Source organism: Pleurodeles waltl, chromosome 4_1, assembly GCF_031143425.1.
Source record: "Pleurodeles waltl isolate 20211129_DDA chromosome 4_1, aPleWal1.hap1.20221129, whole genome shotgun sequence".
NCBI classification, from domain to species: Eukaryota; Metazoa; Chordata; class Amphibia; order Caudata; family Salamandridae; genus Pleurodeles; species Pleurodeles waltl.
Genome location: NC_090442.1, coordinates 765,797,347 through 765,823,148, shown reverse-complemented (window position 1 = coordinate 765,823,148; position 25,802 = coordinate 765,797,347). Strand labels below are relative to the sequence as shown.

Sequence of the window (25,802 nt, the reverse complement as noted above, 5' to 3'; positions counted from 1 at the left end):
CGCCGGCGGTATTCCAACCCGCCTGACCCCGGCTTACCGCCATGGATTTCATGCGGTTTGGGACCGCCATGAAATCCATGGCGGAAAGCACTATCAGTGCCAGGGAATCCCTTTCCTGGCACTGATAGGGGTCTCCCCCACCCACAACCCACAACCCCCACCCCGACTCCCTCCCCTACCCCCCCCACCACCCCTGCCACCCCCAAAAGGGTGCAGGACCCCCCTCCCCAACCCGATCCCCAACATATACACACACATACACACATACATGCACGCATTCATGCACGCACTCACACGCCCCCTCAACATACACACACGCACACCCCCATGCACGCACACAACTCACAACACCCCCCCACCCCCCTTCCCTAACGGACGATCAACTTACCTGTTCCGGTGATCCTCCGGGAGGGAACGGGACCCATGGGGGCAGCTCCGCCGACACCGCCACGCCAACAGAACACCGCCACAGCGAATCACAGGTCGTGATTCGCTGGGCGGTGTTCTGTTGGCGTGGCGATGGAGGTGGAGCTACCTCCACTTCCCCGCCTGCCTCCAGTATGGCTGTTGGCCGCTCTTCGTCCGGAAACGGGCGGAGCGCTGCCAATGGTCATAATGGCCCGTGCGGAAGACCGCCAGCACTGGCGGTCTTCCGTACGGCAGTCCCTCGGCGGTCTATTGAAAAGACCGCCGAGGTCGGAATGACCACCATAGCCCCTTCCAGTTGAGCAAAGCTGGCTGTTTTATACAAGAAAGAGCCTGAAGGGCAGGCTCCATACAGGGAACAGAAAGTGAAGGCCAGGAAGCAACAGTTCTTGAAAATGAAAGTTTTACTTGTAGATCTCTGTGCTTGTGCAAGAAAACGAGAATCATGATTACACTAAAAACAACAATTCTGAAGATTCTAAATATAATCCGTAGGAAGATGCCCTTTAAAAGTTTCTCCAGTCAATAGTATTTTACCTATTTGTTTCTATCAAGCTGGGGTATGATTGGCAGGAGCTCCCCCAATCACCACTAAGTCAATTCAGAAGGAGGGAATGCTGTAACTTTGATTTCAGGAGCTTATCCTGGTGCTACCAATACCTTGTCTGTGGTGAAGGCTGTGCTTAATTTGTGAATAAAAACGTGCCAGTGCCCAGAGCTCTCCTCTGAAACACACGGTTGCTGCACTTAAATGTGCGAGCATTGAATACTGAGGCAGCGTAATCCTAAAGCCATCTAGGGCCTTAATCCTTTTACAGCCACTCCCTGCTCCTTCAGCTCAATCTTGCAGCTTACTACTTTCTCCCTTTGTGGCTCTTTTTCGTTTTTCTCTTCCTCCGTTTTTCCCATATGAGTCTTTTGCTCGCAGTAAATGCTTGTGGCAGAAAAATAAGTGCTGGTGCTCTGCACCGAAGTCCACTGGCTCAAATTAAGCACTGGGTGAAGGCGATTGGCCAGACTTGAGCATTGAGAAACACTGAATGCAGCACTAAAGAAAAAGTCTGCAACAATCAAAAAGTTTAAAATATATACTGTCTGGCAATCCCTACACTCAATACGATACCATTTCTAACAAAAGACCCCACGTGGATCGAAGCACTCTACCCTCTGTGTCACTAGTGACCTATAGACCAAAGCATTCATGATGTTAGGGGCACCTGACTTTCTGCGCTAGCACCGATTCCACTTGAATGCCCTCTGTGTGAATGACCAAGGCATCCAATACTTTAGGAGCGTTCTACCTTCTGTGCCAGCACTGATGCTAGAAAATACTGATGTTAGGGTCTATTTAGCCTTTGTGCCAGCACTGACTTAACTCAACTCACAGAAAGTTAACATCCAGAAGACAGAGGTACTTGCACTGGCAGGCTCTGTTGTCCTGTAGTCATATGCTTTGTGGTTGGCAGAGGGCTCGTTCGTTTACCTGACCTGGGGTAGCATTTGACTCTGCCTTGTTCTGAAGTAGCTACTGCTTAATCTGTAAAAGAATAAGTATTTGTGCTCAACATCTGGATGCAAAATATTATTGCTGTGTGTTCTTAATTCCATTTCAAGCTCCTTTCACCCACTGTCCTATATTCCTTGCCCTTTTATCTCACTCTTGCGTGGGGGTTTTTCAACACTGCTTTCTCCCTTCATCACTGTTTTCCTTTCTCTTCTCCCCGCTTTACTCCTTTTCTGCATTTCTCTGTTTTGCTGAGTCGAAGTCTGATGATGTAAAATAAGTCCCAGTCCGCAAAAATGGCTGCCAGTGGGCCACACCTGTTGACCCAAATTAAGCACTGGAAGCAGCAGATTAACAAATGTACCTGTGACTGCTTCGTGTACTGAGAATCCTACGACAAATACTTACTTATTGGCTGCCACAAATTGTAATCCAGGCAGTGATTGCTCTCAAGCTACCCAAATGCCTCCTGGCTGAGATCCAACTGATCACCAAATGTGGCTGTCAGACTCATTTTAGGGCTTTGGAGCATACACCATGTCTCTGGTTGCCTCCATTGACTTCAGTCGCTAGGAGGGTGCTGTTCAACTGCCTCTGCCATGGAGCATTCCGCAAATCTGGGCCTGTTTTCTTTCTACACCTTCTCATGTGGCAGAGTGCAGCATGCAGCACAACATTACTGGACGCTTAGCGCACATCACTGAATGTGAACTCACTAGATACAAATCCCGGAAGTTATGCCACAAGGTGCATATCAAGTCACTCAGCACACAAAGCACAACACCACTGAACAGCAGGTCACGGGCGCAATGCACCGGATACCAAGTGTCTTGGCTATTACACCACTGGAAATAAGGTCACTCATGGCTGAAAAGAAGGGCAGGTCTTTCGACGCTCTGCGTCACTTGACGTCACGCCACTCCGTGCTCAACGTCAATGGATGTCAGGCCAAATAACACACGTCGTCACTGATGTGCAGCCTCTTGGTGCACTGCGTCACTGGACGAGCGGTTACTCAGCGTTCAGTGTCGCTGGACGTCAAGAAACTGAGCAAACATCACAGGTCGTCATGCCACTCGGCGCACAAAATCTCCACCGTGCGTAACGTCGTGCCTCGATGCACAACATCACTCACTGGGCGCCATGTCACTCGGCGCTGCCAACAGTGCACTCGTCGTTCAATGTTACTGGACGTTAGGCCACTGCGCAAAACATCTGTACGTCACGTCACTCAGAGTACAAAATCACACCTGTCGGACAGACCTATCTGCCCAAGACACAGAAGCCACAGTGATGGTAATTCTGTGCCACCACTGGGTGCTTATAAGACCAACGGCTAGTTCTTACAAATGTACACCTATAAAGCAGAGTGCCTACTTCTGGGGAAGTGGGGCTCCTAGGGCAACGACTGGGGTGCATTGTTAGACCGGAGAGCAAGACCCGTATCAGATGTGTTTTAGGTCACGACTCGGATGCGGTTGGTGAGCTGTATATGGAACTCCACACTGGAATAGCAATAAGTACCACAGGAAAAGACTGAGGGGGTCATTCTGACCCTGGCGGTAATTACCGCCATGGCGGAGGTCGGCGGTAGCACCGCCAACAGGCTGGCGGTGCACCGCTGGGCATTCTGACCGCGGCGGTTCAGCCGCGGCCAGAAACGGAAAGTCGGTGGTGTCCCGCCGACTTTCCGCTGCCCTTGAGAATCCTCCATGGCGGCGGAGCCCGCTCCGCCGCCATGGGGATTCTGACACCCCCTACCGCCATCCAGTTCCTGGCGGTTCTCCCGCCGGGAACAGGATGGCGGTAGGGGGTGCCGCGGGGCCCCTGGGGGCCCCTGCAGTGCCCATGCCAATGGCATGGGCACTGCAGGGGCCCCCATAAGAGGGCCCCAAAAAGAATTTCAGTGTCTGCCTAGCAGACACTGAAATTCGCGACGGGTGCAACTGCACCCGTCGCACCTTCCCACACCGCCGGCTCAATTCTGAGCCGGCGTCCTCGTGGGAAGGGTGTTTCCCGCTGGGCTGGCGGGCGGACTTTCGGCGTTCGCCCGCCAGCCCAGTGGGAAAGCCAGAATGACCGCCGCGGTCTTTTGACCGCGGAGCGGTCTTTCGGCGGGAACAGCGTGGCGGGCGGCGACCGCCGTCTGCCGCAGTCAGAATCACCCCCTGAGTGAGGCACTGCCCGCGCTGTGTGAGGACCCCAAACAGCAGAGGGTCCCCGGAGTTATAACTGAGGTGTAGCGCTGTGTGTTGGTCTTCGAACTCCTGGAGGGTTGCATGTTTGTGGGAGGCTGTCCTGGCTGCTGAAGCTCGCGCTGGAGATACCTTCGAAGATGTGAGAGTCGGAGGACGTTGGTCGTGCAATTCAAAGGAGGGCTGCAAGTGGAGCCTGTTACATCGGAAGATTTGTATGTTGGTGGTCTGGGATAGAAGGGGTCTGTGGGTCAAGAATAAGATTATTTAATAGAGTGGAGTAGTGGTCTAAGCAGCAAGGATTGTGAAAGAATCTGTAGAGGTGCACCAGCAGAGTTGTGAGTAAAAGGGTACACATACAGAATTACAGGCGCCTCCTGGCACACTTACAAAGACTTGCCTGGAGCATTTCAGATGTACACAGATCTTATGTCACGGTCACAAAATACCTGCTCTCGAGGACCTCAGATTTACACACATTTTATGTCACACTCACAAAGGCGTACACTTCAGATTCTCAGATTTACACACCTTTTAGGGCTCAGATTCTCAGATTTACACACGTTTTATGGCTCACTCACAAATACTATCACTTTAGCACATCAGATTTATACAAGAATTGTGGAGCATTCGCATCGATTTAAATGTGAGGATCGCGGATGTACACACACACTTTATAGCACACTCACAAAAACTTGCACTTGAGCCCTTCAGGAGTATACAAGTCTTATGGGACACTCACAAAGACTTGCACTTGAGCCCTTCAGGAGTATACAAGTCTTACGGGACACTCACAAAGACTGGCACTTGAGCCCTTCAGGAGTATACAAGTCTTACGGGACACTCACAAAGACTTGCACTTGAGCCCTTCAGGAGTATACAAGTCTTATGGGACACTCACAAAGACTTGCACTTGAGCATCTTCAATTTACACGAGTCTTTTGACACATGCACTCACAGTGGCTTACACTTAAGTCCCACGGATCTATACTGTTTTCATGGCACACTCATAAAGGATTGCTCTGGGGCATATTAAAGTTCACAAATCACACAGCACGTCCACAGAAGCTTGGACCGGAGCACCTCTGATGTTCACGAGTCTTATGTCAAACTCACACAAATTTGCAATCAAGCACCTCGCAAGCATATATAGATCTTATAGCACTCTCAGGGAGACTTGCAGTGGACCCTCTCGAAATTACACGGGTACTATGGCGCACTCACACAGACTTGCACCCAAGAACCTCAGATTTACATGCTTCTTATGGAGAACTCACCAAGGTCTGCACTGGTAAAATTCAGATTTACGCCAGCATTATAGCATGCTCATGCCGACTTGCACTGTGGCGCCTCAGATTTACACGAATCTCATGGCACAAAGATCTCATGGCACACTCACCGAGATTTACACTGGGGCATCTCCAGATTGCAGGGACCTTATAGAACACGGACAAAGACGTGACTGTCTGGAGCACCTCATATCTACACCAACCTAATGGAGCACTCACCGAGACTTGCACTAGTGCAGCTCGGATTTACAAGTCTCGTGGGACGCCTAGGCATGCACTGGGGCCAGTTCGAAGATGCCTGGTGTCTCCTCGGATATTAGTGGTTGCACAACGTATGTGAGTACGACAAAAGCCAACCAAGCAGCTTTTTAAAGTTCGGGAATAATTTATCCGAAAAGGTCCAATCTATTTCAGCAATTTTACACAGAGAAAACAGACGATCCCACAAAAGCCAGCAAAGAGCTCAGAATCCCTCGAGAGGAGCTCCCTCTGAAGCTTCTGTGCTAAATCCAGAGGTAAACTTCCGTAGCTGTCTTTCTGTTACACTGTGCAGGAATTCAACTTCAGATTTTGAAATTTGAAAGGGGATAAAACCTAAAGGGGAAGCTGGATTACTAACACAGCAATAGCTCGTTTTTGACCACTTTCACCCATGCGATTATCACCAGCAAAAGTCTGGGGCAGTAGGTAACGATTGTATGACTTTTTCACCAAGGGAGCCTAATTGGCTCACAGTGGGAGTTCACATTTCTCCAAACCGTAAAGCAGCTCGAAGCCATTCAGTTCCAAAAGCAGCGCTATACAAGTGCAAGTTCCTTCCATCATCATTCATTAATTCATGAGAGGTTCGCGACAGACGGGGAAGGAGGCGCACACAGACCGTGTTAAATAAAGACCGAGAGATAGAGAGAAGGAAATACGGAAATGGACAAATATAGAAGTTGTAAATCGACAGGAGCAGAGAGAGGGGGGATGAGACAGATATAGAAAAATAACAGGCGGCATATTCCGTGTCAGTATAATTTCGATAATTTGCCTTTTTAACGCACCAATGCTATGAGAGTCAAGCGCGTTTCTTATTTGTAGTAGTTTAGCACTAGAGTAGGGATATCCGCAGTTGAAAGGAGAGCAGTTAACCTTGCCGCACCTTTTCATCCTTTTGAGCTAGAAACATTTTTCGTGCACAAGCAGCAGATTGTGCGTCTTGGGACAAATGTGGCAAACCCATAATTATGTGGAAAAACCGTGCCCGTAGACTCGCTAATTCTAATGGCGTTTGCGTTTGCTAAAAGGGACAGAGGGGGCATCTAAAAGCGATCGTACACACACAGGAAGTCTGCGAGGGGGGGGGGGGTGAGTTGAGGTTGAATAGCTAATGATGCCGACTCTGTAGACAGAGAGAGAGGGATTGAGAGAGAGGTGGCTTCAGAGGAAGGTGCCGTAGAAAGAGACAGATTTAGGAAGAAGATGGTTAGGCAGGATCAACAGACAGAGAGTGTCAGACACTGACACGGGCAGACAGGAAAAGAGACAGAAAGGGCGGATAGGTAAAAAGATAGAGACACCCATATGGAAGTCTTACCGTTGTCATCGAAGTAGTGCATGTTCAGGTGGGCTTCCGGGTCCCCGGGTTGTGCCAGGGCCGGGTGGGCACAGAGCAGCCCCAACGCCTGGACCCACAAGGCCAGCCCCAGGCACATCTTCCGGATTCACACCGGACTATCCGCTACCCCGGGGTACAGCAGGGCAGAGACTGTAGGTGGAAGGTGGGGTCCTGCAGTGGGGCAGGGTTCCTTCCGACCGCGCTGTCACACGAGTACCCCAAGAAGCCAGGGCACGGTTTCCTAGTAGGCAGCCCAACTGCGGGGTCCGTTGTAGGACAGGAAGCGGGTGTCTCTCAAAAAGTAGGACAGCAAAAGTTGACTTGCAGTTCACGCCGAGAGGTCCGGCACAGGGAGGGTGCGGGAGAGTCCTTTGTTCAATGGTTCGGTCACCGTGCCCGGTTCACCCTCTTAGAGGTCATCTCACGGGGTCTGGTCAGCAGCAGCACCGCCCTCTGTGCAGGGACTCCCCCCGAGCATCCCTCACCGAGCCCCTCTGCCCTACTGTCTGCGTCTGCCCTCAGACTCTCCGCCCACCCTCCTGGTTATCTCTCACTCTTCTCACCATCCCGTCCTCCCCTCTCTTCCAAAGACCCTTCTCCCACACTCTCCCGTGCCCCCTGCCCCTCTTCCTTCCTGCTTCCCCTGCAGTGAACCCCTGCAATAGAGGGGAGGCTGTGAGTGGGAAACTGGGTGGGCTCCACCTCTGGCCGGCGGGAGGAGAACCACGGAAAAGTATCTGGCCGGCCCCGGAGTCAGGTTACAAAAGCTTTTAACAGACCCTCCAAGCCTCCTCGAGTGGCTGCAGGAGAACAGTACGTCCCGAGCCCTGCCCCGCCCCTCCCGCGCTCCTCCTCTATGAGGTGAACGTACATTGTTTTACAATGTGTCGATTACTAAAACTTTTTACAAACTGCCAGGTTAGATAGCTCAGTGGGTTAATGCAATTGCCTTAGACATCTGTGTACGATCTGCAAGCCTCAGGGGTTTCACTCTTCCGCACTCTAATTTTATCCAAGTGCTTTGATCAAAAGTAGGGTTGTTCCAGATCTTGTATACTAAGCGAGACTATTCACGCAACTGGCTTTCTGGGTTCGTTATTGCCTCACTTTCAGATGAGCTCTGTAGAGTGGTCGATGACGGCGGTGACGCGATGTCAGTACTTTGATTCTTCCTGGTCTGGAGCCTTGGGTGCCATCAATCGCCCTATTCTAATTTCCAGGCTAATTGACATAAGCATCTCAGACTCTGTTCTCACGTGTTTTAAATCGGACTTAGAGACTCGTCATCAAATAGTAGCTCTACCCCCATGGACATCAATCCAGAAAAATATCAGGGGTGGTGGAAATGACATCATATGCCATTTGACCTTTACTTTCACTCTGTGTTCCTGGCACTTATTTTACCACCTCTGAGGCCAGGGGTCCCAAAGGTGCAAGCCACGAAACTGGCGACCCCTAAATGACGACCATACCTACCCCTTTTTAGGCATGAGACCAAAGCCTTGAGTTGTGGTGTCCCACAGGTTTCCATCTAGCGGCCTCCTTTGTTCCAGATCTAATTGTTTCCCTTGACCAAGCTACATCATCCGGAAGGGGCGCACTTTTACATGTATGCTGATGACACGCAACTATCTGGCTTCGGCCTTCTCTACCCAGCCCAATGAATGGCTCATTACCTACCCATCCAATATTGTCTAGCTCCTGTCCGCTTGCTGATGACAAAGAATTTGACCAGGCTTCTTGATACCTCCCAGGATACTCTGCACAAAAGCTTTGGATTGGCCTGACCCCATGGGCTGTAGCATTGGCTCTCATTATCCTAATGAGGCTACTGTATTTGGGCGGCAGAATCACCTGTCGGCCTGATCCGGGTTTTCTGGCTAACTAGCAGCGCCTCATCTCTGCCCAAGAGCAGGGATGATTGTGGAAACCGGGCACATGACAAGAAAGACTCCTCAGAAGTTTAGTGGTCGATCAGATCTCATCCCTTTCAGTTACATTAGTCTCCTCATACAGGCAAAGACAAACAGAGGCAGAATATAATTCAATAAAGGTTTATTGAAATAACTGCGTCTGAGATAAAATGGCATGTATTGCAATATCTAGGATGATAAACACAATAGAAGCTAAATTGTGACAAGGAGAGTGAAACACAAAACAGTCCCACCATACTGTCACTAGGAGTGATATATACCTTTCCTAACTAAGCTATGTTAGAGCACAGCGTGATAAGCTCTAATCTGCCCTTCAGGTTAGACTAGGTGTTCAGCAGTCTAAGCAAGAAGCTGTAGGGAAAACATTCAGCAATAAGCATGCAGTCATGGTCATCTGGCTGGAATCTCCCTCTAACTTGTATAGGGCAGAAGTGTTTTATAATAAAACAACTGATGTTCTGGGAAAATGTCCCCACGTAAGAATGTGTATGTTTCTGTGAATGTCGGAGACACAGCATACCACTTTTGCTGGCAATCCTATCTGACTGCAGCCTTAAGGAAAGCACAGAGTGCAATGCTAAGAACATGATGCTTTCCTAGGCAAAGGAACAAATAGAGAAAATAAAACAACACAGCAAATGTGTCTGTTACTAGAAAAATAAAGCCAATCTCAATAATATATAACTGGGCTAAAGTGCACAGCGGTAGGCCTAGTTTGCTAAAATAACGTGTATAAAATATGGCTAAAATAGCTATACAATAGGCCCTTCCCCATTTCCTGCCATCTCTTTTCACAGTCCAGAACTATATCCTGACTGTGACCTCTGTTTGAAGAAACAAATAGCAAAGCTAGCCAAGATTTGTTTCTGGCACCTTAACATGTTAAGATTGTTTCTTTCTTTATTGAGATCCACATCCATGTGCAGGTTAATATACTGGATGCGTAAAATTAAGCCAAGCCCGTAATTCCGTTCCTTGGTAAACTGGGGTTTATTCAAGGGATGGAATTAACCGCCCAACTTGTATTCAGAGCCCATGAGAGCTGATTTCTGATTCCCCTTGTGCACCAGCCCAAATTCATGCATATGATCAAACAAATGGTGTCCCCCAGATTTGGATTGCGCTCAGACCTGTTATTTGAAAAACACTTTTGCAGGCTCATTTTAGAAACTCATTTGTGGCCAAAACAGCTCTGTTTACTCCTGTCAGCTATTCACAAAAGGACATCTAGCAAAGATGGCTTTACTACTATGTAATTTTGCATAATAACCCAGTACAATTACATGATAAAAAAAACCATGCATGGAGGAGGATTAAGGTGTGGTTTGCATTGCGAGTTTGTGAATACCTATAAACTTGTCAGTTTGCTTGAGGTCACAAACTCCTCTCTGAAATGTTTGGAGATTTAGGCCAGAAAACAGCTGTAGTGCTACTATTGAAAACAGAATCCAAAGTCAGGCAGTAATATCAAAATGAAGGTTTATTGTACATAAGCAGGAGCCCACGTCCCTCATATCCTGTCTCCATGAAATCCGAGCTGCAACTGGCAAAGCTGTAGTTGGAAACCAAGGAGAAGGAATGTGGAACTGTGAAGCACATTAAAAGAAAACGTGGTGTGAGGCAAACGTATCATGCAAGGAAGGCTAACAGTAAACGTACATGACATCAAAGAAGGAAAATGTGTAAACAATGTTTATCTAAATCACACCATCACATCAACTTTCCCCTTACAAAATGAAACATCATAAATGTTAATCACCTATAAGTACACGGAAACAAAATTGATACAAAAACATCAATGAATATAAAAATCTTCAAACTTAGATGGCATGTAATCATTACGAGGCTCTCTATCACTCCTGGAATCTCCTCTTGTAGTAATACTTTCATGGCTTATTTCATTTGAGTTGCATGAAAATGTAGTTTCACTGAGTTCTGAATTCCTGCCAAACTCTGACGTGTCTGCCAACTCTGATGCCGCGGTTTGTACAACCTTGGGATGACATTTAGGGCCACAAGTATCAAGCGTTTTTGCATTCGCAAATGGTGCGAATGGCCGTTTGCGAATGCAAAAATGCCTTTCATTATGTATGAAAGGCATTCGCTATGCAATTTTAGGGAATCGCTAAAATTGCAATTCCTCAAAATTGTGAGCCTGTTTAGAGAATCGCAAATTGCGATTCTCTAAATAAGAAATCGCAAATAAGGAATCCTTATTTGCGATTTCTTAAGCACATGTATCAAGCTTTTCCTTAATGCGAATTGGGCATTAAGGAATCGCAATTACCACCAAAACCATGTGCAAATTTAAAAAATGCATTAAAAATGCATTTTTAAAATTGACATGTAACTGTGCGCCTTACATGTCCTGAAATATTTTTTGGGGTGCAGCAGAGGGGGTCTTAGGCCCCCATCACCCTGGGGCTTTGCATTTCCTAAATAGCGAATTCCAGTTAGGAATTCGCAATTTGGGAAATGCAAAAAATTTGCAAACATGGGCCTATAGGCCCATAGGTGCGAATGGGCTCAGAATCGCTATTTGCGATTCGGTAATAGCATTTGTGTCTTTTAAGAAATCGCTATTACCGAATCGTAAATATGATACATACCATTTTGCGAATCAGAAATAGCGATTTCTTAAAAATCGCTATTAGAGAATAGCAAAGTGGTTTCTTCATACATCTGGCCCTTGGTATCTTCCATAGCAGCCCAACAATCATTGTCCTGAATTACTTCACCTCTGTGCGGGATTATTTTACATGCCTGTTCAGCTTTTGCTCCACCAACCTTTCCCATTCAGTAAAATTGAGCCTCTAAAAATCTTCACAAGTGTACTGGTGATGAAAATTTAGATTAATCCCTTTTTACTTTAGTGGGTTGTTTGATTAAAACCCACTCTGGGACATTAAAATCTACATTTTGTTCACCATGTGTACTATCAAACCAGCCTTTCTGTGCTGATTGGGCTGTAATAACTCTCTCGTTAACTATCTTATTGATTTCACATTGACAAACATTTCTTTTAGAAATCAAATCTTTGATCCAGTCACAGCACACTTCAGGTCTTTGTTTCCTTTTCCTTAACAAACAAAAAGGTGAGACACATGTCATACTGTGTGGAGTAAGCAAGAAAGTCCACTGTTTTTTCCTAAAAAATCATCAACAGGAACTCTATTGGCTAAAGCAGACTGAATCCCCTCTTTAGGGAATCTATTCATTCTCTTCACCAGTCCATTATAAGTTGGCGTGTATAATGCCACCATCAAATTCTTAATGTGGAAGTGATCAATACATTCCTTCATTTGTGAAGAGGTAAAGTGTGCCCATTATCAGTTACCAACTACCTAGGGGGTCCTTCAATGTCAAAAACCTTCAGCAAAAGAGTTATGACAGTTGCAGTATTGGTGGCTGACACAAACTCGAAATTGACCCATTTAGAGAAAAAGTATATTAGAACCAACATACATATTTTGTTTGAAGATAACATTTCAAATGGACCAGCACAATCTAAAGCAACTTTTATCCGCACATCATCAGGAAGTGGTACCATGGGGAGGAGAGTATGTTGAGTGACCCAGTGTTTATCAGACAATAAACACATGCAGCATTTAGAGATCCAAAACTTGTTAGTCTAACGAATGCCACCAAAAGAATTGTTTTACATTCTTGCATGTGGCATCTACTCCTATTCCTGTGCTACTCTGATAAGGCTGAGTCTTACAGCAGATGGTGGTACAATTACATCATTGTGTAGTAATGTTCCCTCTATAATAGATAGTTCACTTTCCACATGTGGAAACAGTAAACGTACCATCTAAGTGGATTAGATAAAGAGCTTTCTTTAGGCCATCCCTTTTTCACGAAACCCTTTACAGTAGACAAAACGTTGTCTTCTTTTGAAGCAGCCATCCATTCATCTTTCAAAACTATACCTGAGGAACTCAAAACCTCATCCACTGTGGCAACCAAAGATGCAACATCATCAAAGGGTTTGGTTTGTTCAAGATCCTGTAATGGCATTCCAGATAGGTAATCAGCCCTTGAATTCTTGCCTCCAGGAATATAGGAATATAGTTAATCTTAAAACTGTATTCCTGCAAACAAGACAGAAGTTTGACTAGTCTGGCCGCAGCCCTACCAGCCCTACCAGTAAAGTAGCCATTAAGCAGATGAACAAGATAATTGTGATCTATGTATAATTCAAAATGTGTACTTCAAAGAAAGGTTTTAAATGTCTTGATTGCCCATGAACAGGCCAATACTATGTTCTCAATGAGTGAGAAGAAAAGGCAACTGTGTATTCTTGGCTGTCATAAATTTGTGATAAGACTGCCCCTATTCCCACTTGGCTGGCATCAACTGAAAGCATGCATTTAACATCCAGATTTGAAAGGAGATAAAGTTGGTGTTTTAATAGTTAATTTCTTGATCCTAGAAAACGCTTGGTCTGCTGAGGCATCCCAATTAAACTGTATTTCTTTCTGTAACAATTGTGAAGAGGCTGAACAACCAAAGAACACCCTTGTATAAATCTTGAGTAGCACTCACATATACCGAGAAAAAAAGTGTCCTTATGTTTAGGTGAGGTTACATCCTGTATAGCTTGAACTCGTGAAAATGTAGGTCTATTACCCATGTCAGAAATGTGATGGCTTAAATAGTCGTGTCCTTGCTTTAACAAACAACATTTTTCTGGCTTAAGTGTAATACCAACCTCCTTAAATACCTCCACAACCTTGTTTTGAATGATGTTGTGTTCTTTAATTGTTTTTGCAAATATTAAAACATCATCCTGGTATGCTTGGGTCTCCTGTATGTTGGCCAAGATGGTGTCTATCAATTTTTGAAAGACACTTGCCGCAGACGCAAGACCAAGTGGTAACCTTATACATTTGTAGGCTCCAAAGGGAGTTATAAATGTGGTGAGGTCTTGCGAATCTGCAGAAAGTGGTAATTGGTGGCAGGCAGAGCGTAAGTAGAGAAGTGAGAAAAACTTGTCATTGTTAATGTTTGCTAATAACTCATTTATTTTAGGCAACAGATGGCGAACCACAATTAAATGTTTGTATAGAGTGTGCAAGTCAGCGCAAAGCCTAATGTCTCCATCTTTTTTTTGAACTATGACATTTGGTCTTACCCATTCAGAGGAGTCCATGTGAGCAATGACATCTTTTTTTGCCAGTTTATCAAGGTGTGTTTTTAGTTCTGGCCTAACAGACAATGCTACCAGCCTTACTTTGTGGGCAACAGGAATCACATTCTCCTTCAGCTTTATTTTATGTTCAAACTTATGTATAGTGCCAATATTATTGTTGAAACCCTCTGGATATTTTTGAATAATTCAAAGTAACAAGTTGTTACTATTATCAATAACTGATGCTATAAACAAGTCATTGACAACTACAGGACTATTAGACCCAGGTACTAGCATTAAGCCCAATTTTGCTAAATATTGTCACCCAAAGATGTGTTTATCTTTTTCAGCCACATACATTTTTGTCAATATTTCTCTTCCCAAAATCTCTAGCTTATCACCAAAAAGCCAATCATGTGTATGTCCTGATCCCCATACACTTTGGGAAAAACATCAGAAGAACTGAGGGGTCTGGTTTTAACCCAAGTGTGATTATAAAGTGTGTCTGCAATTATTGTGATGTGGGCCCCTGAGTCTGCCATCATTTTAAGTTTGATTTTCCCAGTCTGTGCATCACATAAAATACCTTTCATAGGTTTCACACTTTTACCATCATAATCAGGCCTGAGGACTACCTTCAACAAGTCATGTGACCATTCCTTGGCAACAAAGTCAATGTCCACAGAACCAACTCAAATGCTGTCCCTAACACTTCTGCAAAATCCCTGGAAATGTCCCAATTTATGACATTTATTGCACCTTTACCCCACAGATGGGCACAAAGCATTTTTGCCACGATGTGTTTTCGAGCCACATCCTAAGCAATGTGTTACTTGTATGAAAATGTTGCATTTTTGCCCTTAGAAGACAAAACATCAACTGTGTCAGAAATCTGAATAGTATTCAACGCATGAAATATGGTATCACCAGCAATGCATTTGCTAGAAATGATGAAGTGTTCTATGGCTTTTACCATGTCCAACACTTAAATTAGGGTGGGATCTTGACAACTGAGTAGGATTTCTTGGATTATCTTGGAGGTGCAGCTTGGACTTCATAGAGGCAGGATATGCAGGATGTGGGCTCCTGCTTACATAAATAAACCTTTATCTTGATAATACTTCCTGACTTCAGATGCTGCTTTCAATTGGTACACTTTGGGGACAAGGAAAAACAAGAAGAAATTGCAGGAGCTCACAATCTAAAAAAAACAATTTTGGATTATCTGCCCTGCTGTTCCATTGCTGAGGAAGCCCTGCTATGTTCTACTCTTCCGCCGACATATTGGGAGTGTGCTAAACATCAGTGGTCTTCCCCTGGGGCACGCCGTTAGACGTGAGTTGATTCGGCATACATTTTGGCTTATGGGCAATGTCTGTGAAGCGCGTATTTGGCGTGTGAGGTTCCCTTGTGCTCACCAGCTGCCATACAGCACCATTAGGAACCTTGAGCATGCGCACCTATAATTATGCATGTCTCTGTGTTGGTGTAGAATAAGGGGTTTACAGAGGGGACAAATGTTTTACTAGGGACAAAAACTAATGTGCATGTTCAAATCAGGCTACATTTGCTAAAGGTTTCATGACATTCACCACAGTTTGCGTGTCAAGCTACGACTAATGGTGTTTTTAGGCATACTATTAGGAATGGTTCTGAACCACCATAAGTCTTACATTTGCACCCATATGTAAGACTATGTGTACCTGTGTAACGGTATGACTTTTATATGAATCAAGCTTCTTGTTTACCCACAAACTGCCCCTTCCCAGCAAATTGAATTAATTAATAAATACAGACAAATACTCAGCATCAATCCCAAAAAGTTCCTCACTTAAACAGTAAATAGCCTCAAAACTACTCGAGTGAGTATTTTAGAGTAGCTCATATTCTGAACTGAAATACATCTAGGCACTAAGCAGAATTAATGATATGGTTTGGTGTTGTGGAAGGCTTCGAAATTCAGAGCATCATGACCTGAAGTTCTCCATAACACTGCTCGCCAGTGTACCTCAAGCTACCTGCTAAGAAAAGTTCAGTTGTGCTTAAGTGGGCTGAAAAACATGGGGGCTCTTAAAGGGATGTGGTCAAAGGAGCCTATCTAGGAATACTTTACAAGAGGAGTGTAATTAAGGACATAGCCTAACATATGTGAACTGGAATCCCGTGCTTGACACAGCGTGCCACTTGACCAGCATTTGGAAATCTCTATGTGTATTTTCCAAACATATCACACAACAAGCATTTCCTTTTCATTTAGTATTTTCACAGCTGTGAACTTCCTTCACATGCTTTTCCATAGAATCACAATTACAATTGGCACATATATGACCAATGCTCTGTGTGCTCTGCAGAGAGGCCAAGGACTGGACGAGTATGAAATCACACCACCTGTACATCACACTGATAGACACTGTGAGAAACCCACAATGCCTTCTGCCTCATCACTGTAGCTCTCAATCGTGCCCTATCATGAACACCCATTAACAACATGAACCCACCCAGACAACTAGAAGTGACTCCGTTCACAATAAAGTCTACATAAGAGCCTTATGTTGCCTGGCGTAACAAAGGGCCCCACAGACCCTACTGTGCGGGGGGGGCTCTGCACAATAACCTGGCATGAGAGCTCCTGAGTGAGTTTGGAGGGGGCATCTTTATGTACTTTGCAGGGGGGGGGGGGCCTCAAGTTTTGTTACGCCAGTGATATGTTGCATGAAAATAAACTATAAAAACACAGCATCTTGGAAAAGAAAATATTCTCCTGGAATGCGGGCACATATACAGTTTAACATGAAGTAAAATATGTAAAATGTAAACAGTGATTGAATGGATTAACCTAAGGGCTGAGAAGTCACTATTGAGGAAGAGATTAGTATCTGAGATAGGTCTGGAAAGACTTAATTTTCCGATGTCTATAATTTTGCTCATTTGGAAAACGTAAAGTATCTCAAGTACTTGCTTACATTGGGATTCAGTTGTACTAATGTAACGCTGTATCAGTCCCTTTGAGAATTTAGCTTTAGGAGGGAGAAGGTGAATAATAACGATAAGTGGTTTCTTTTACCATTTGCTTAGCAACAAGAATCTTAGCCTTCTAAACTAGGCTCAATGAAACAACTGCCCATTGTCACAGATCGACCATGAAAACAATACAGCTCAGACCGTTCTTATTGGAAATTTGCTATTGGAGTCTTGTGCTTTATGTGCACTGCATCATAATTGAGATTTGGAAAGTTAAGGACACGACTATAGGGCCCAGTAGGGGCCCATTTCAATATCTTTTTAAATAGACATGCTCCACTAGAGTTGAGGCGTCATAGCCATGTCCATTGTCTCTTTGCTGAGTAGAATTACCGCAGCACACCTGAGGTATGGCTGAGACCATTCCCGCCCTACCAGGCTTTGAGACGTACCGGCCTGTTGTCGTGTCACTAGTCTAGGTAATCTATGCCTCAGTTTATTACAAGATTAATTAAGAGAGGACAGCACGGGTATCAGACCACGATATATATGTGCTAAATACAGTCCATTGTCATCATTAGTGTGGGGGGAAGCAGAAAAAGACTCTCAGACCAGTCAATTAAAACATGTAATTTACATGAAACTGTAAAGTGGTGTGTTAGGACGGAGAAGGGACAATTGCATGTCTCTGAAGAGTGTGAGACCCAGAGCAGGTCATATACATCCTCTTTGGCCCTAGGGGAGTCAAACTGTCTACCTCAGGATGGCACTAGCCCGGCCATCCTTCTGAAGCAGGGACACAGAACGCGTGCCACTGCACCAGGCATATACCAACATCCCCCTTACTGAGTGTATCTACCATCAGCTTGCTTGGCTGTAGAGGACTGCCAGTGGTGGCAGTAATACTGATTATGCTGGCAAGACAGGCCTTTTTGCCTGCCCATGCCAAGGAGAGTTGCCTACTGGCCTGGCTCATCTTTTTAAGTTGGTCGGACAGTCTCCTTCTACCCGGTCCTCCATTCATCCGTGCGGGGCAGGAATTTAGCATGTGTATGCCTGGTTGCATGTATAGATAATTCGTATGGAGCATGTGAGATAGATGTGGTCACAGACACAATGGAATCCATTTTGTATTTTTCAGTCTCAGTGGAGCATGAGAAGGAGGGTGGGACAGAGCCCAAATAGCACATGTGGAGTGGAGGGCTCCTCCAGGATATGCCAGGGATCCTTTGCAATGGGTCAGGCATTTGGCTGTGGAAGAGAGGAGACAGAGGGTCCCTTTGAGGGCTAGAGAGTTCTCCCAACCCTGTCTAAACCCAATTTTCACTACAGGGTCACCCACCTCAGGTTAACAGGTAGTTAAATGGGAAAGTCTCTCTTTATTTTGTACCCTTGTTTTGTTTTGGGTTTATCATGACAGAAGACTACTAGCGCCTCTCTTCAGCTTCCTGCTAATACCTTGTAACAAAGACCTTGACTGAACCAGTCTCATAATTTACTGTTGGAATACACAAAATACACAACTCCAGTCTGCAACTTTGGTATAAAGATGGAGTTGAAACTTCCAGCCAGTGTGCCGAGAATGCTTGCTAACCAAGGAACTCTTGTGCTTTGGGGGTTTGGAAATCCACTACTAACTTCCCTTGCTAGATTTGAGGTCAAAACCTGGAGAAGTTTCACAGCCTGCCAGGAGAAAATGCTTTGGAGCATTCCTTGAAGGAAAGAGTTGACCAGCTGCTGATGAGGGGCGGGGAAGAGGCTCTTGCTTGAGACACTTGTCAACTTAAAACTGTTGTCAGAAGTTGCACCGGAGAGATCTGTGCTGAGGAGGGAGGTGGCCCATGTTCATAGATGAGGGGCGACTTTGCCTGACTCACCATTGCAACACAGAGGGGTCCTAAATTTGTTTGGGTGTGGTCCTGCTGTCTAGGCCTGAGGAGGAAACCCTGGAGCAGGACTCACCTGATTGCAAGCAGTGTGCCCTCCCCACAGCCATCCACTGCCAGTGCTGGCACGGCCTACACTCCTCTGACCTAGCAAACTCCAGATTGTCTTCCACAGACATTAACTAGCATCAGATAGGCCAGGGAGAAGAGCCAGCAGCTTTGTGAGCTCTGCACAGTGCACACCACATTGACAGGGGTGTGGGCGCTGCTGACCAGCGATGAAGGGCAGGACCAGTTGCATGAACTACAACCACAGACAAAACAGTACTGTGTCATTATGACCCAAAGAAGTGGTGGAAGGAAGAAGGGTGAATTAAGCCATAGCATCTCCCCACACACAACTCCCTGATGAGTCCCTTCAGACGACCAAAGGCCAATGAGTTGTAACCCCTGATTGTCCTAGGACTTCTGAAAAAGGAAAGAGCATTAGTGCATATACCTCAAAGATTTTAATTTAGATATTGTTAGAAGTGGAAAAAACATTGCTTTAACTGCAGCACACAGATTTCAACAAATTCACTATGTTTTTCAGTTTGGAGAAAAAATGTTTTAAGCATAAGAAATGCTGCAATACTACTTCACTGCAGAAATCCGTGGTTGGTGCCAACTCTGCAAATATAAAAACATAAATATTTGCCATATTTCTAGTAGTGTGGTACTAACACTTTACTGCATAGGAAAGCATCGACTGCTAGTACCAGCATCACGCTAGTGCAGACTGCCCCTTGAAAGTGGTAAAATTATGGTTTTTCTGTAACCTGTCCAGCATACTATAAACGAGGGTCACAGCCGGATGATTCTGGCAGAATAAATGGTGCAGATACCCGGAGCCGAAAATAACTTACGTTGTTTTCCCAATCATTACTTAATAATAGCAAGAAAATAGCTGGTTTACATCTGGTGTTCACCAAGAGTAAAATTCGGATAAAATACCGACAAATTGCCCAATAAAATGCGAGTTACCGATAAACGCTCAGAAGACACGGCAGGCAGAAGCAAGATTCTTCCTGTCAATACGTTCAGTGAAATCAGCTTTAAACAAGCCTTTTGGTGGGGTGCAGAATGAGAAACAGCCGACATCCGCTAAAAGAGGGAAGGATGTCTGAGAGCTGGCAGAGCGCCCCTCTAATGCCGTCCGCCATTTAAGAATGGGAAGCAGACATAAACACCTGCAACCATGACGTGATCACCACCACAGGAGTGCTAGGGCACGTGCAGGAAGACCTATCCCCAAGGCAGGCATGACAACAGCAAAGTCCTGCCTAACGTGCTTTTTGGCGCCATTCAGCGTAGTGGTGCTGTCTCTACAGCCTGCGCCCCTCAGCCAACGTTTTGAAATATCCTGCTGTAGGTGAACAGGCCCATGCTATTTAAATAATTAACAAGTGCACGTCTTTCTTCATCCTGAATGGACGCACACACACACAATTCACACACCTAAAGCCAAACGACACCAACTGCAAGAAGCTGCACCTCGTCACATGTAACACAGATGTAAAGACACGTGTTTGTTACTTACTTCCTGGCTCTTGCCACGACGCGGGGAGACCGAGGACAGCTGCACGCCAGCACTCAAGACAGCGCAATACAATGTGAGGGAGTAACATGCTGCTTGGTAAGTATCACCCAAAGAAACACGTAGGCGTAAAAAGCAACGAAGGGGCCTAATGCAAAAAGTAGCTTGTGCTCTCACGTGTGAAATGTCTACACTGTTACAGATCCAGGCATTGCGCACTATATAGTGGCACATCAGAGACATAGGGGTGCACAGAAAAGCGCCAAGGGGCCTAGTGTTGTGAGAGTAGAGTTGTATAGAAACCTTATAACATAACTTACCTTAGCATAACATAAAATAACATAGCATGACATAACATGGCATAGTTGCTGGCCAAAGGAATTTGTCCTTCTATGCTTAAAGCTCCTTCACGAATTCTGAACGGTAAATGAGCTAGACCTGGAAGGCTGCCTCAGGGAATAACTTCAAGCTCCCTCTATTCAAAGCCAAACATATAATTCAGTCAAATGCTATACTGCCGGGATTGAAATAAACGTTTTGCCAACACCGGTGCGCTGGCACTATTATGACATATGCACGAGGAGCTTATAAGTAACAGAGTAGTATTTGATCTTGTTTTATCGGGTCTGCCGGCTGGGACAACGTTTTTAAAGGATTACCCAGTATCATATATCCCTGGGTTGAGTTTCCTATGCTGTCAGGTGCGGGCAGGTAATCCGTTTTTTCTACCGTTTCACAGCTTTTGAGCAAGGGGATTGCTTAGTTTTTTACATCCCCGCATTTTGGAAAGCCCTTGGTTGCCAGGGCCCTCTCCTGTGTTCTGCTTCCTTTTCACTGACTGCAGATCAGAGAGGTACTGCCAGGGCAGGCTACAGCGCACGGCACTGGTTGCCACTGCAGCAGGGTACACTTGGAAAGAGTACACCATAGTCACTGCTATGGAGATGAGAATGGGGTGGCCGTGTACAATGTGGCAGCAATGGTGGCCGGCTGGTGAGGCCTATGAAGCAGATATACTCAGTTTGTGTGTTTTTTTCTGCACAGAGCACGCTCAACGACGTAGTTTTCACCTGCCTTGCCTTTTTGTCTGTTTTGTGTCACAAGATGTAAGTTTTCGAAGGGAAAGCTTACAACAGGCTTTGGCTATAGTAAAAGTTTCCATTGTCATATTATGTGAAGCTTCCTTTCAGGGTGATACATACAGGAAGAACGATGTGCAAAGAAATCAATTAATGGGAAGTTCTGAATAAAATCGGTGCCCCGGAGAATTTAGTGTACCTAATTCAAAGGTTGCATGAGAATACCTACGCACAAGTGAGATGGGATAATCAGGGCGAACTCACCGATCGAATAGACATCAGACGGGGGGTACGCCAGAGCTGCGTCCTCGCTCCTACCCTTTTTTCTTTGTTTATTAATGAGGTCATGCATGTTGTATCTGAATGTCAAAATGATGCCCCTTCCTTGAATGACCAAAAAATACCGATCTTGCTATTTGCTGATGATTCTCTCTTGATTTCCAAAACCCCCATGAGTCTTCAGGTCCTAGTGGATAGGTTCAGTGCTTTCTGTGTAGACTATGGATTGGAGCTTAACCCCAGCAAAACCAAATTTATGATTTTTAGTAGAGGCCGTACCAGAAGATGTACTATCTTACTCAACGAGGTTCCCTTAAGTAAGGCATGTTCTATTGATTACCTGGGGGTTAGAATTAGCAATAATATGCAATGGGAGGCCCATATTGATAAGAGCACAGCACGTTTACAGCACAGATCTTCCACTCTTTTAATCTGTGCGGTCAGCAAGTTCCTTGCGGCTGCATGGTACATACGTACTCGGGTTTTAAAAAGCCAAAACGATTTGTCCTCAGTTGAACATTGTTCCTAATTTATTTATCTACCTATTTTTATATACAAGTTTTATGATTACTGCGACCAATCTGCGGCTGATGGTAATAAAAACTATATGAGATATCCCAAGTTGCAAATAGGACGCTGATGAGAGATAGTTCTCCTAATCACCAAGGCGTTAGACAGTTTCCTGTGGTAGTACGTTAAGGATTACATGTACATATGGCTCTCAATTATTTTTTATTTGTATGTTTATTGTCTTTTTTTACCCCATTTTTATCTTTGTATTTATTATGTATACACTACTATTTTATTCGTTGTGATTTTTTTAGCTGCTTTGATGGTTAAATATGACCGAATAAAGCTTGTGTGATGATGATGAATTAACGTAATATATTTTAACGTTGTTATTTTAATTTGGGTGGAAAGATTACATAAATAATAAATGCTTGCACCGAAAAATCGAGTGTGATTTTATTTTAATGATACAAGTGTCTGAACAGAAAACAAGAGGAAATGTTTTACTTTCGTCTAACATCTTGGTTCCTGTATTGACAGAATGTGATGTATTTAAAAATGTCACAAAATTGTTCTATAATAGATGATTGGCCCAAACAGTTCAAAACACTAAAGAAGACCCAAAATTATAAGTAAGTAGCTGACTGTGCGCATTTTACCTACAAGCACTTGATTTTGGGCTCATTTGATCATTTTGTGTTTGTAGCGCATGTGACTGAAAAAAAAATCCCAGGGAAATAATTGAATTTACTAAACCCATGGTCAGAATTTCTGTAGTTAAACAAAATTTCTGTAGTTGAACAAACAATGCCGGCCCCATGAGTTATATCTATAAACAGTTAACAACATTTCAGAGAGAACCCTACTTGTGAGGTTCGGAATAGGCCCAATGTGTCATCTTATCTCATTTCCATTAGAGGGGAGGGGCAGGGAAGGGAGAGTAGGGGGAGGAGGGAGGACGAGGAGAGGGGAACAGGGGAGAGGGGCGAGAGAGAGATACTCATGAGATCTCATACCAAACTCTATTCCATTTTACCTTTTTTTCAAATGTTATTGTAAATACACTAAATTATTTCTTATTTCTTTGTTGAAAAGATACAACTTTTGAAAATGTGAACCACCTTTATGCTTTTTATAAACCTTAATCACAATTTATATCTCTTATGCAGTTAGATCTTCTTTTTTACCTGAAGACAATTGTAAAATATCATAACAGTATGGTATTTTAATCACACTTTATTTTATTATGTTTTATATGTTGACTTTTATGATTACTAACTATAATTGAATAACGTTTATGATGATGATGACTAGTTTGTCATTTGGCAAGCTCACTAACTTACTTGACTCCGTTGCTCATTTCACTCATTTTACATTATTTTCCAGGGACCCTTGACATATACCATATTTTTACAGGCTCTCTCAGCACAGTTTGAACTTGTGTTTCAGAACTCTATGTACTTGATAGTAATAATTTGGCTACTTGAACATGCCTTTTTAATTTGACTTACTTATTGTTTTCTTAGCCAATTAAGGTGGCGTGAGAATATAATCCATTTAATGATTTGTACTATTTTTGCTGATTACATTACTGCTGTAATGTCACCTATATTTACTGAATCATTCTAATAATAAAAATACAAATGAGAGTGTGTTTTGAAATTATTCATGATAGAGTTTCTAAATCCACTCTGCCTCCCACTGATTTTGTGGATCGACCCTTTTTGAGAGAACAGGAGCATCGACACATACTTGGCAGCAGAGTCACTCTCCAGAAGAAGTGCTTCTAGATGATGGAGATTTTTATGGTTTCCATTTAAATCTTCACTTTGCAATACAGATTTAGATAGTCTGCTTTGTTTCCACAGTTACGTTTCTGACATTTCTAAGGAACCTGCAAAAGATACAAGTCCTGATCCTAGCCCCTCTGCCAAGTCACCTCTACCAAGTAAATATTCACGAGTATACAGCATTAGGAACAGCATTAGGGGAACAGTTTTTAACTTGGGGTCCACGAACTCTCTTGGGTCTACTCAGGGGGTCTGCTATTGTTCAGAAAATTAAATATTATTAGCAGGTTTATAGCATGGAGTTCCATAAACAAGTAAGTCCCACTAATGATGGGGGCTGACACAGGTTGGTGGAAGATGCAGTGTCTTCATCAACACTGTGGGTGTTGACGTCACTAAGAGAACCCTCTATATATCAGGAGACAAGATGCAACACAGCTGGAATCAGGACAAGACACACCATTGGGCATAAAGAAGGATTTCAGAAAAATCACTGCAAATGCCTATACAGTACAGGGGGAGGTAGGGAAAAACTACTACACGGACGGGATAAGGTGTGTTGATTCTGAAACAGCACAGCCAGGCAGTGTGATGAACTCTTAACAGAAGAACATGATTTTAACTTAGGAATAATAGGACCACTCTCAGGCACCAGAAAGTAATGTAAAACATATGTGGGGATGTTAGTAGAAGCCTTCTAATTAGGAAAAAACAGATGAGGAGACAAATGATGGGTTCCCCCTCACAAACACACGCATCTCAAAAAATAAACATATAGCACACATATGAACACACTACATGCAAATGTGAAGAACACAGTGTAATAACAAAATACCTGCACATATTAGGCCATAAGCAAGAAAAAATGTAAGACGGCATATCTACAACGAAATGGGCACAAACAATATATGACAAACACATGCCGAAACGCACCGGTACTCTTATGGACTATCCTACCCATGAACACACACACACTCTCTCTCTTTTTCTCTCACTCTCTCTGGTTCACACACTGGTCAGCACACTGTGCGACTATATATTCATGCAAACATGGCCAGAGGACAGAGAACTGCGGCTACAATTGTGTGTTATATGGGGCATGTTACAGTGAAGCAATGCTGCCAAAGAAGGATAGACATATCGTGTAGTTTGCAGAGTGCTAATATATCCCAAGTGGACTACAGGAGCTAGGAGTTGCATAGATCATAAACTATTTGTAGAAAGATCACAGAAAGAGAAAAGTTTTGAGATGTTTTCAGAGAGTCAGACGGCTCTCGGTGATCCAAATGTTTTTAGATGGTGATTCCTAAAGCAGAAGTGATTATCAATAAACTACACCGAATTAGTGTGCTTAGAACTACCAACGTCTTTGGGCCCTATTCAAAGTTTGGAAGACCAGTTTCCCAACCAGTGGTGTCAGAGAGGTACTACCTGTGCCACACTCTTGAAGCCATCCCATTAATTCACGACTTTCCTGCTGCTTTGGTGCTCATTTTACTCCCATGAAAGCTTCCATTGACATGGCAGAATCTCTCCACTCTGTCCCCTTGCCGACACATCCCCTGAGTCTCCGCCCCCCTTTTGCTAATAGGTCCTTGAGACAACATGAAAACTGAAAACCCTGGATTTCCCCAGA

At 44.4% G+C, this 25,802-nt stretch overlaps 1 protein-coding gene and 1 long non-coding RNA gene across 3 annotated transcripts in view; one reads left to right on the top strand and one right to left on the bottom strand.

The window, feature by feature from the left end:
- The window catches only part of KCP (kielin cysteine rich BMP regulator), a 521,393-nt gene extending 513,575 nt beyond the window's left edge, over nt 1-7,818 (bottom strand). The window contains exon 1 of the mRNA XM_069229392.1: nt 6,997-7,818. Coding sequence (XP_069085493.1) covers nt 6,997-7,114 — 118 coding nt within the window. The 5' untranslated portion in view covers nt 7,115-7,818. The remainder of the gene's footprint in view (nt 1-6,996) is intronic.
- The window catches only part of LOC138288131 (uncharacterized), a 147,607-nt gene that overhangs the window by 21,653 nt on the left and 100,152 nt on the right, over nt 1-25,802 (top strand). The window lies entirely within an intron of this gene.